General features: G+C 41.5%; 1 protein-coding gene across 2 annotated transcripts in view; it reads left to right on the top strand.

The window, feature by feature from the left end:
- CTNND2 (catenin delta 2) overlaps positions 1–12223 on the top strand; it is an 886271-nt gene that overhangs the window by 657137 nt on the left and 216911 nt on the right. For both annotated transcript variants that reach the window (XM_074356308.1, XM_074356299.1), the window contains exon 11: positions 9844–10057. In XM_074356308.1, coding sequence (XP_074212409.1) covers positions 9844–10057 — 214 coding nt within the window. The remainder of the gene's footprint in view (positions 1–9843; positions 10058–12223) is intronic.

Genomic DNA, 12223 nt, shown 5'->3' with positions numbered 1-12223 from the left:
AACAGCGTGTTAGGTCAACTCTCATTCCCATCTTCGGAGTAAACCCAATGCCCTCATCGAAGCCAAAAGCCCCTAGGAGCAGGACTGCACCATCCTGTCGTCACCCCATCTCATCTCCCCTTCACTGTGCCCCAGCCACGCTGGCCTCCTTGCCCCTCTTCGGGCCCCTCCATCACTCCCTCATGTGCCTGGTCTCTGCTCAGATGTTCCCTGATCATGGTTTCCTGACCAGCCCCATGCAGCACCTTCCTGAATGTTCTATCCTCTTTTCCTAACTTCTCATTTCTTCTCTGTGGTTCTTATCACCAGGGAAGATCTGGATATTGAGGGGCTTAACACTGGTACAATTTGATGAATCCTCTTTAAGGATCAAAATTGTAGCTAGAAAATTGCTCGGTCCTCCTTCAGGTAAAGCTGCCTCTCTTCTTCTCTGTTGAAATGATTGTATTAGCTTCTTTGCTGATTTCTTTACCTAATTTCTGTAAGGGAAGGGCTTGGTCCATCTCCCCCACCTCTGAGCCCAGCACCTGAACAGACTGGGCACCATAACCATCAGCCACGTTGGGGACTGTCTAATCTGTGCAACAGTGAAAGCTTCGGGGGTGAAATTTGTGGATTTCCTACATGCACGTTCTGAGATGTTTTAATACTTTTCAAATAGTTATACATCTGCCTTACACAGGTTTGTGTTTGCAAAATTTGTGTGTGTTCCTCTAAAGCTGTCTTATGAGATGCTGAACAATACATGAATTTTGCTTTGCCACCCACACTATGTTGGGTTGGGCTCAGTTTGGAACACAGTGAGGGAGGCTTTTATTGGAGGGGTTCTTTGCAATGGTCACTACTTAGTGAGTTTGCATTTTGTATCTGCAAGGACAGTTCAAAACTTATGCCATGTGATGGAAGCCATTAGGCTTATTGGGAACACGTTGAGTATGTCTGAGTGATATCTTTAGGAAAGGAATTTTGGAAACACTTGTAATTCTTCCTTTTTAAAAAAAAAGGAGACAAGGGGGCTTTCCCTGCGTGCTCTGGCAGAGAAATGTTGAAACTCGCAGCAGTTCTGAGCGCCAAGGAGGGCTTGTGGAGGGTGTGAGCGCCCAGCCCCCAGGTGGGCAGCTCTGAGGCCCCTTTCCACCTCCTGCCCGCTTCACTGGTGGCAGCAAGGTTTTCAGTAGAGAATCCGCTGCCTGCATTTTGTCTACTTAGATTGACTGTATTTCGTTCTGAGAAGGGGGAACGTTGAGAAAACTTCTCTGCTCTTGGATCGCACTTAACATGCGGGGAATCGAAAGGGCCGAGGACTGTGGTGGGTGTAATTTGTTTGCAGTGGTTCAGGTATGTTTTTCCTTGTAAGGTGTCTTGTGAAATGCATCGCCGAGTGGAACAACAATTCACATTCAGACCAAAATAAAGGGCTTTTCCCCTCGTACTTTTATCTTTTTAAATGATCAGATCATGAGGGTGATGAGAATGTGGAAGTTCAAACTACTGTAAAATAGATCATTTCAGAGATTTACACGAGAACTGGTTTTCTTTAACCAGAGTCATGGACAGGAACCTGCTACTAATACAGAACTAGAACATACCAGCTACCTCTCTTAAATCGAGGATAGTTAAAAAAAAGAGAAAATGTTCAGATTCTCCCCTTTCAAGATGTTCATTTTGCTCTATGTTTATGTGGTTACCTCTGCCATGGCTTCAGTACCAGCTGAGGACATGTTCAGTGGGCAGTGGGGTGGGAGCTGGATTTGGAAATCTGTCCAGGGTGACAAAGATTCTAGGAATCCGAGACCTTTGGATTAGAAAAATAAGGGAAATCAAAGAGGAAGAATAATGTGTTTATAGACTTTTGAAATTCTTTCCATGTCAGTTTCAAAAGCCAGCGAGCATTCTACTGGACACAGAGACAAAGCCAAACCCTTACACATCCTGTCACAGCGAATGAGTAGCACCTGGGAAATCTCCATGTAACTAGAACCTTCTGAGACCTTTTAGTGTGTTCCTGGTTGTATCTTTTGCTACCAGTTGCAGTTTTTCATCTGTTTATTAGAAGTTAATTTGTGAACAAAATCAAAACATGGTCCTTCTCCCTCTTTTTGCTTACAAATTCTGTTTCAGGGGGGGAAAAATCCTTTTTCTAAGAACTAGAATCACCTCAAAATTAATTTGAATGCCTTTTTTCTGGTCAGTTAAGTTACTATAACAAGAAAAATCATTGCATTTCTGTTCTTTTTAAAATATAGCTTAATTAATTCACTGTACTTGCCTTGGAAATGTATCCAGCAAAACATCTCATGGGTGCAATATTGATGCGGCACATTTAGATATTATTTTTTAAATGATCGATACAATTCATACAGTTCATTCTAGAATAAATATATCCCTTATATCATCTCATTAGTTAGATGCCAGATTGGATTGATGAAATATTCAGTAATACACAGTTTACACACTAAATGAAATTTATGAAGTTGTAACTCTGAATTGTATGCCTTTCACTGGTCATGGTGCTCAAAACACCTAAACTCCCCGGTAGGTTTCAGGGAAGCATTTTTAAAGGCGAGGTGGGGGAGGGGGAGTCCCAGGGTATGTGATCAGCTCGTGCACAATTCTCTGGATGATGGGGAGGTGGTAAAGGCTAACAGCATCAATCCTTAGGAACCAGTAGGTCTGGGGGCTACGTGCTCATGGTCATCAAGTAGTTAATTTCTTCCATTTGGTGGTAGGTTTTGCATCTGTAAAACAACTCAGGAAATGTGCCTCAGATACTATTATCTGGGTACCTCGGAGAGGAGCTCCAGCAGAGGATGGGGTGGGGGGGTTCTGTCCGGGGAAGGCCCTATAGGGTCTTGCTCTGTTAAACAGTTCTATTTTACTCAGAGGCAACTACATGTACATACATCAGTGCAGATGATACTGGAAGCCCTGATTGTTTAACTGGCTTGACTATAAGGACGAGGGATGGAGTTCAGTGAGGTAAGATATGTATTTGGCAAAATGATAACTTTGCAATTTCCACATTAAAGTTGACAGTGAGATTCAGTCAGCTCTGCTTAAGCCTCTGGTTTCAGATCCACAGACTCTGTATCTTCCAGTGGCTTTTTAAGCAGAGAAATTTACTTAATTTTTAAACATTAATAAGGAACAGAAAGCAACTAAATCTATTTTTTTTTTTACCAACACCATTGAAAAGTAGCAGTTAATCGGAAATTTACTGAAATCCTTGAGTCCGTAGTTCCTCTTGTTAGTCAGCCTCCCTTCTATAAACGGGATCTCAGACGCGGCGACTTGATTGTTCTTAAGTGCCTAGAGCAAGAGGAGGAAGCACTGTATGTTTTCAGTCCTGCAGACTCTTATTTAAATTTACTTTGCATCTCAGGTCCAGCCTAGTTTCTTTTCTCACACGAAACCAGAAGCACAGAGAGGTATCCGTTTTGCTTTGAATGGAACAGACCCCAGAGAGGTGGGGACACTACACCCAGGGAGCTCTCTGAGGTCCTTGTCTCACCCTCGAGAGGTCAACAAACAGCTGCTGCAGCCTCTTCTCTCTTTCAAGCCGGGCTCCAAATTCTTCTCTCTTTCAAATGCAGAGTGGGCGAGCGTAGCCGGCGCTCTCAGGGTCTGCTAGCCTCAAAGCAACTTTTCAGAGTATTTTCCTAAATGAAGGCAGGTGCCTCCCAAGAGGAATTCTGGTCCCTGTTAAAGTAATTTTTTAACACAACATGCGTCATCCTCATCTTTATAATTTTATGAAGACTTTCATGAACATACAAACATTGCTGTAATTGGATAGGTCCTAAATTATTCATTGATGTTGATGTCAATTTAATGATAATAGCTAGTTCATTTGGCAAATATATTTTATTCTCAATAAACACAGATAATGCTGAGAGTACCACATCCATTAAGTGGTGAGGCCCCATTTTTTGCAATGGGTAATATTGTGAAGGAAAAGCCGGGCTGGGCTAACAAGATAACTCACAAATCTAAGTATCGGAATACTGATCTGACTTCTGCTGGACTAACTTGTAAATCTAGGTTAATTAGTGTTGGTTTGCTGTTTATGTTTTTTTGCTAGCCAGCTGGGTTTTCAAAGATACATATCTGGCTTTGGAATATTGGTTTGCTGCCTCCCTGCCTCCACTTTTGTGATAATGATGCTGCTAAAGCTGTTCCATGCCTATTGGCCAAATACCCCAAGCTTGTACTTTACCCTATAAAACCTCACACGCACGTCTTGGAGGTGCTCAGAGCTTCGGAGCAGAAGCCCCTCTGAGCCCGCCGGTGTAATACATCTGAGTACTCCAACCCTCTGAGTGGTGCTTGTTTCTTGGCTGGCCTGTCATTTCCGTAACAATATTGCATTACTTGCATTTTTCTTGTATTTAATTTAATTGCCCAACCATCTGTTTTCTGATGTAAAAGGGATAGATAGATAGATAGATAGATAGATAGATATAGATATATATCTATCTATCTATATATATTCTGCCTTGTCATGAAAGGGCAAGGAGGAAAACCATTGCATCCTACTCCAGAATGATTTTTAGATAATTTTAGTTCTAGAGTTTAAATTGTAAAAATTCTGTAAACATTCTTTTAAACAGTGGATTGTAATGGCTGAAATATATAAGCCGTTTTCATTCTTCCCTGGTGAAAACTGGGTAAGTTTTAGTGATTCTTCACACATACATCCCAGCTTTCATCCCCAAGAGACTGTCTACATCAGGTTTAAGGATGTCCTCTTTGTAAACCACCTAAAAGGACAGGCAGCAGGGGGAGTTTTGCTTTGTTTGATTGGTTGGTATATTTTTATTTCTGCTGGGTATAGGGTTCATCAGCTTCCATCCTCCTTACTTTTTGTAGACTGCTCTCTCCTAAATTCCTGAAGTTCAGAGCTAAGCAGAAAAATAAACGTGAGCTGTTGACGTAGGAACTACACTGGATCGTATATCAAAGAGTCGTTTAATAAGTGAATTTAAGACTGTCTATTCAGGTTATGTGTGAAATGCCCTCTCCAGTCATTCCCTAGCAAGTTCAGGAAACTAGCAGATAGAAGATTTGTTCAGTCCAGACCGAATTCAAGCTATCGCTTCCCTCTATGTAGTTCAGTGTCGACAGTTTTTATTCAGTCATCTGTATTAATGTAAATAAATTGGGTTCACGCAATCAGTCTTAAGAAAGAAGCAGACCCAACAATAAGTTACCACTGCAATCTATCAGAAAGGCCAAAATCCAGAACACAGGCGCCACGAAATGATGGTGAGGATGTGGACTGCCGGTGGGAGTGCAAAAAGGTACCACTACTTTGGAAGACAGGTTGGCGGTTTCTTGCAAAACTAAACATACTCTCACTGCACAATCCAGCAATAGCTGTCCTTGGTATTTCCCCAAAGAAGTTGGAAACTTATGTCCACACAAAAACCTGCACAAGGATGCTTCCAGTAGCTTTCTTCCTAACTGCCAAAACTTGGAAGCAACCAAGATGTGTTTTAGTAGGTGAATGGATAAATACACTATGTTACCTCTAGACAATGGAAAATTATCCGGCACTAAAAAGAAACAAGCTTCCAAGCCACGAAAAGACATGGAGGAATCTTAAATGCACATTACTAGGTGAAAGAAGCCAATCTGAAAACGCTACTTACTGGATGATTCCAACTATGTGACATTCAGGAAAAGGCAAAACCGTGGAGATTGTGAAAAGATGAGTGGTTTCCAGGAGTTAGGGACTGGGGGAGGGAGGTGAACAGGCAGAGCATAGAGGGTTTTTAGGGCAGTGAAATTCTTCTGTGTGATGCTGTAATGGTGGATACACTTCATCACGCATTTATCAAGACTCACAGAATGTACAACACCCAAGGGTGAACCCTAATGTAAACTCTACTTCTGGTGATAATGGCGTCGGTGTAGATTCACGGATTGTAACACAGGTACAGCCCTGGGGGGAATGTTGATAATGGAGGAGGCTGTGCATGTGTGAGGACAGTGGCATTTGGGAACCCTCTGTACTTTCTGCTCCATTTTGCTGTGAATGTAAAACTGCTCTAAAAAAATAATATCCATGTGAAATATTTTTTAAAAGAGAGAGCAAAGGAAACTAACACATGATCAGCACTGCACCATCCTTCCCTTCCTCTGATGAATATGCATGAACTTACTGCCCTGTGACAGCCATGCTTCTAGTGGGTTTTATTTTGTGGTATTATATATATTGGCTATAACATTATATAGTATTTTATTGACTTTGTTTCAATAATATTAAACCTAGAATCTTTTAAGACTTGACTTTTGAAGAATTCTGCATGAACTGGTAAAGGGGGTAAGGGAAGAGGGTTCATTGGCCTGAAATGATAGTGTAGGGGCTAAAACAGGGGTCCCGCCTGTTGGATGTGGAGCAATTGATGGGGAGGATAAATGGAAAATAGGACGCTTGCCATTTAGCAGGAGAGGAAGTATAGGTACCATGTCAAAGAAGAGAGTTTCCCCTGATTGTCTTTCAAAGAGAGTTGTGCTTTATGAGTGTTTAAAATGAGTTTGCTTGGAGCCTTACAAGAGTCTAAAGTTGGATACAAGAAGAAATCAGAAGAATTGGGTGCAAGAAGAAGTTGAAGGGAGGAGGGTCCGGGAGAAAAGCAGACGGGAAGTGAAGAGGGCAGTGTGGGGACCCATCCATTGCCACCCAGAGCCCTGCAAGGAATAACAACCCAGCAAGAGAACTGAAAGTCTACTCTATAACTTTCTCTCTGATCCCATTGGGAGTGGGGAGGCTGTGGGAGGAAGAACCAAGGACCTGAACATCACATTTCACATCTGTGAATGTCAGCTCGGATGATGTTTGCCTTCAGGAAATGTGTAGGATTCTCATATTCTTAGATAAAATTCAACCTCAAGAAAACAAAAGGTTATTTTTTGTATTGGCGATCTAGTGACGCCCAAAATAAGAGCAAATGAAAAAGTTTATCATCTTGTTTGAGTTACTCTAGATTAAAATAGAATTTAAGATTTCATTATAAATTTGGATATATGGCATTAATTAGGGTCACACTGAAAACATCATTTTCTCATTATATCATTAACTGATACTGCCTTCATTTTGAATTCATTTTCCCTTTTAAAGCTTTGGAATAATATTTTAATAGCTTAAGTCACTAAGTTGTGTGAATGGGAAATATATTATCATAGATTAGGAATATTAACTATACTATACAGAGCAGCTAAAGTGGAAAGAGAGAGGTAGATTTACTATACCATTTACTTTTAATACATAGCCAGTCGGTTAACTATAAGAATAGCTTTATTACCTCTTTTATAGTAGTTTCATCATTACTAAAATAATTAAACCTAGATAATTTTTAAAGTAAAGCACATATGTGTGATTATACACACACAGAGAAAATGGCATTCATAGTTTAACCTTTTTGTGCAGGGAAATAAAGCGAATGTGTTATAGCTCAGATGTACGTACGGGACTGTGTCTAGCAAGAGACTTCATCTCTCTTGGGTGGGTGCCAATCAGGCCCTTGGTAAAACTGTAAGTTGGGAAGAAGTTGTTTTCTGATCCTTTCTTAGCTTTTTCTGATTGACCCAACAATGCCTTAAGCCACCTTCCACTGGTGCTGTTGGCACCGCAGGCGGTGTGGGCACCTCAGGGACTTGCTTCCCAACCCTGTCCCCCTTTTGTAGTGGGGGGAGGCTCCTCTCCTCTGTCCCTGGTCCTGATCTCACCGCAGGTGCAATACCACATTTGTGTTTTCTAAATGAGGGACGTAGAGCCCATGAGTTCTGTGAGGATTCCAACTTCTCCTGCTTTCATTTGGTTGACAGATGGAAATAATTCCTCCAGGCATACTCTGAGTCATGAGATGGTCCACCTTGAGTGAGTGGTGCATGTGCCCCTTTTTTTTTCTTGTCAGCTGGTGCCAGAAGATCCGTCGTAGCCCCTTGGAGATGGTAGATGTTCACAGAAGGCGTTTTTCCCCCTTTGAAGAGGGGTAGTACTCAGTCTTGAAAAGGTGATGTTAGCTAACCTGAGGAAGAAATACTGCTGTAACGAGTAACGCACTCCCCCACCATTTACTCACCAAATATCTATTGAGCATCTACTGTGTACCTGGCATTGCTCTTGGAACAGGAATGGGGATCTATTAGGGAACAAACCAGGAGACTTGCCCTCAAAGAACATACGTTCTAGCAGAAGACAGACAATAACAAGAAACATAATAAAGAAGTCAGGACAGAATAATTGCTCTGAAGGATGCTATAACAGATAAAGGCAATGCCAGAATGCTGGGTTGGGGAGTGGGTGGGGTTCAGATGGCAATTTTAAACAGTGTGGTCAGAGTAGCCACATAGAGAACGCGGCATCTGAGCACCTTTGAAAGAATCCGGGGATTTAGCCATATGCCCCTGCATATCTGTGAGATGAATGAGTTTTCTGTAATAAAAAAACTAAGCAGGGAAGGTGCCATATTATACTCATTCATGCCAAATTACAATTCTTCAATCCCTGAGGGACACTGAAGTTAAAGAAAGGAATATTACTGCGTGAATTCTATTATTTTTCCAAATAAATGCAGAAATATTCAAATACAACTCTGCTAATGAAAACTCCCATGAAATGGCCTGTATGTAACTAGACAGTTTGTTTGCAGTTTAAATTTTCGAAATAATCTAAAAATTAAAGGACAGCAAGAAGAACACACATCTAGAAACATACTGCAAGTTTTTTTTTCTTCACTTACTTATTTGTAAAACACCCACGTTCTCTTTGGGTAAAAAGAATACCAGAATTTCTGGGTCTTGAAGTGAAAAGAAAAAAAGTGAATGAAGGGCTGCAAATGGCAAAATGTCATTTCTTAAGGGTGAGTTGAATCCCATCACATATATATGCTGCATCTTCTTTATCCATTCATCTATTGATGTGCACTTAGGATGCTTCCATATCTTGGCAATTATAAAGAACGTTGCTGTTAATAGCGGGGTGTATGTATCTTTTTGAACTAATTCTTATTTGGGGTTGGCTTTATTCCTTTGATAACTATGTAAGTTTAAAAAGCTAAAGCTCTAAACGTCCTTAGAAACAATGAACAGTATATACATGTAAATTTTAAAAATATGTTCAGGATATTGTGTATATGTATTTACATGTAATATATTATATATGTGCTGTCAAATTGTGACAATTCTACCTAATAAAACTGAAAAATGAAAAAAAGAACACCAGAATTTAATATTATTGTGTTATTATTAATCAAATACCCCTGTTAAGTGCAGCATACCTCGGTCTCAGGGTTCTGACCAGCTGTCATGGTGAATGATGTTCTTATTTTCCAGATCTTCTCAGATGAAAAGCCTCTGTCACTTCTGGTTTCTCGTGTAGCTTCTGGTTCCTTTGAAAGGTTGGGAGCATTTCCCTAGTAAGCATAATTTTCACATTTTGTACATCCATCCTGCAGCCTTTTAAGACGGTGGTTACATTTAATAAGTCTTAGGAGCGAGCAGCATTTTTGCCTCTCCGTTGCCTTCATGCCATGAGTATGTGGCGTATTTTTATAGAGAGAAGTGGCTGAGACACCAGATGGGAGGTGGAAATCACCTTTCCAGAATTCTGCAGCTTTAAACGAAAGGCATTTGAATTGTTATCGGTAGGCTGTTAAAACAAGTAAAAGCACTAAAATCTGAAGAGAACCACAGTTTGTTTTCTTTGCCCTTTGTCAAAGGTCTTCGTTCAATTCAGTGCAATTAATTGTAGCAACTCCTTCACGTGGAAAACCTGTCTGGGTTTAAGTAGCGCGCGCTTCGTCTCGAAGGCAAAAGGTGTGTCCTTTGCTCTTTCAGATAAGGCGACAAGGGGGCATCCAGCTCCTGGTGGACCTGCTGGATCACCGGATGACGGAAGTCCACCGCAGTGCCTGTGGCGCCCTGAGAAACCTGGTGTACGGGAAGGCCAACGATGACAACAAGATCGCCCTGAAGAACTGCGGCGGCATCCCGGCGCTGGTGAGGCTGCTCCGCAAGACCACCGACCTGGAGATCCGGGAGCTGGTCACAGGTTAGAGGCCTTTTTCCTTAACGGCAGGACTGACTCTAGATAAATTTTCCATCATCACTGCAGCAAGGTGCTAACCGGGTATCACGGTGCTGGGCATCTCCGAGGGCGGAGAGCACAAGCAGTCCCAAGGCGTGTTGGCCGATGACAAAAGTGGGTCAGAGGGTACCAGGTGTCACACTGGTAGGCTGGTCATTTAAATAGTTAGAATGCAATTAACAGAACCGTCCTAAAATTCTATGACCCTATTTCAGTCTTCGTCGTCTGATTTAGAAGTAGTTGACATCTTACAATACCCGCGGCTCATCATCAGAATGACGTTAGTAATAACTGAAGAAAGGAAAAGGCATGTGAGTTACGGGTCATAAGGTATGTGTTCTGGTTTCTAGTGCGGTTAACAGCAGAGAGCTTATTGTATGTGACAGTTAATTTCTTGAATAAAATATGTATGCCTAGTAGAAGCCCCCAGGTTATGTAATATTACATATTAAGGAATTTTTCAAAAGTGGTTGTGAGAGAAAGCCTTTCCATGAGCACGGAACCTTCGAGTTTTGTGAAACTGACATAATTATAGTAACAACCTCCCAGAGCCATGAGTGAATGGGAACATGTGAGGCCTTTCGCGCGGACCTTTCTTGGAATATGGATGGACGTAGGAAACATCAGTCATCGGCTATGTCCCTCACTTTTTATTTTACTTTATTTTTTTTCTAATATTCTTAGTGCTGTTCTTCTTTGTGTTGCTGAAGTGCCGTCAGTTACAATGTGTCAGTTTCTGGTGTAGAGCATCATGTGTCCGTCATGCATATACATACATATATATTTGTCTTCATATTCTTTTTCATTATAGGTTAGTACAAGATATTGAATACAGTTCCCTGTGCTGTACAGAAGAGATCTGTTTTTAATCTATTTTCATATATAATAGTTAGTATTTACAAATCTTGGACTCCCAGTTTGTCCCTTCCCCTCCCCATCCCTCACTTTTTAAATGTGCAGTTTTACTTGTTGGAGGCCGAAGGGTGTCAGGGCCTCAACGTGGCATTTCAAATGGCTCTTCTTGATTGTGTACAAATCACTGGTCTACGTGATATTTGCCTTTTGGCGCATCAAAGTACCCCTTCCAGCAAGTATTTGGCAAGTGGATTGCAAAGTTGACTGTCGAAAAAGGATCTTTTAATTATCCATGATTCCACCAACCTTCTGTCTTGACTCTAATATTTCCTTGTGGCTGTGCTGTTGAACATATGTGAGCTTGTTCATTTAAGAAAATACATGGCAGAAGCTAGAGTCGTAAATATTTGTTCATTCTTGGGTCAAGACTCCCAGGATAGTTTCTGTGATTTAAACCCTTCAAGATGATTATCACATCTCTTCGTACTCTTAGCTAAATTAGAACTAGACCCCCATTTTCTCTTGTTTTGTCTTTAAGTGGAGGACTGGCTTTATGCGTGAGAATTAAGTTGTTAAGGGTTGCAGTGTTATAATAATGTTTCACACTGAACTAACGTGGGGTGACATGGTCAGGGAAGATAAAGCTATTACTATGCACATATGATGTGTAGGATAGTTTGGAGGGGAGTTAAATAGCTGAAAACATACTCTGCCATGACAGTTTAAGAACACTTGTCCTTATTTTCATGGATTGCGTTTAAATCGGATGTGCCTGGAAGAGAAAGGACTCAATGTGTGTGATGGAAAACAAACACCATGGTGCTTTTGTGCATTAAGACCTTGCCGATGGATATGTGAGGCCAGCACAAGTCAAAGAACATCCTGCTGTATACCTATTACACTTCATAATGTGAAAGAACTAGATTTTACTAAAATTTGGATTTTCTCCAACACAAAACCCTTGTCTACAAGCATTCTCTGCGGTGGCTTATCTCATTGCCAAAGAAACTCAGCCACATGCAAAAGGTTGAGGTGATGGACGGCTTCAGTTAGAAAGGAGCTGGCAGCAATGCCTTTGTCCCACGACATCGCCCTCACGGCACGCCCTGTGCTTCGTGTGACATCGGAAGCCGAAATGAAGGAACTGACGGCCGGCTACCCCGTTGCCCTCAGCGCTGCTCCGACAGGTGCTGGGCGCCACCCATCACCTGCACCTGCGTAACATCCGGAGCTTCTCTGTGAGCCCCATTAGGAAACAGCCAGAGGCAGATGAAC

This window comes from Camelus bactrianus, chromosome 3, assembly GCF_048773025.1.
Source record: "Camelus bactrianus isolate YW-2024 breed Bactrian camel chromosome 3, ASM4877302v1, whole genome shotgun sequence".
NCBI lineage: Eukaryota > Metazoa > Chordata > Mammalia > Artiodactyla > Camelidae > Camelus > Camelus bactrianus.
This window is presented reverse-complemented; position numbering and strand designations above follow the sequence as displayed.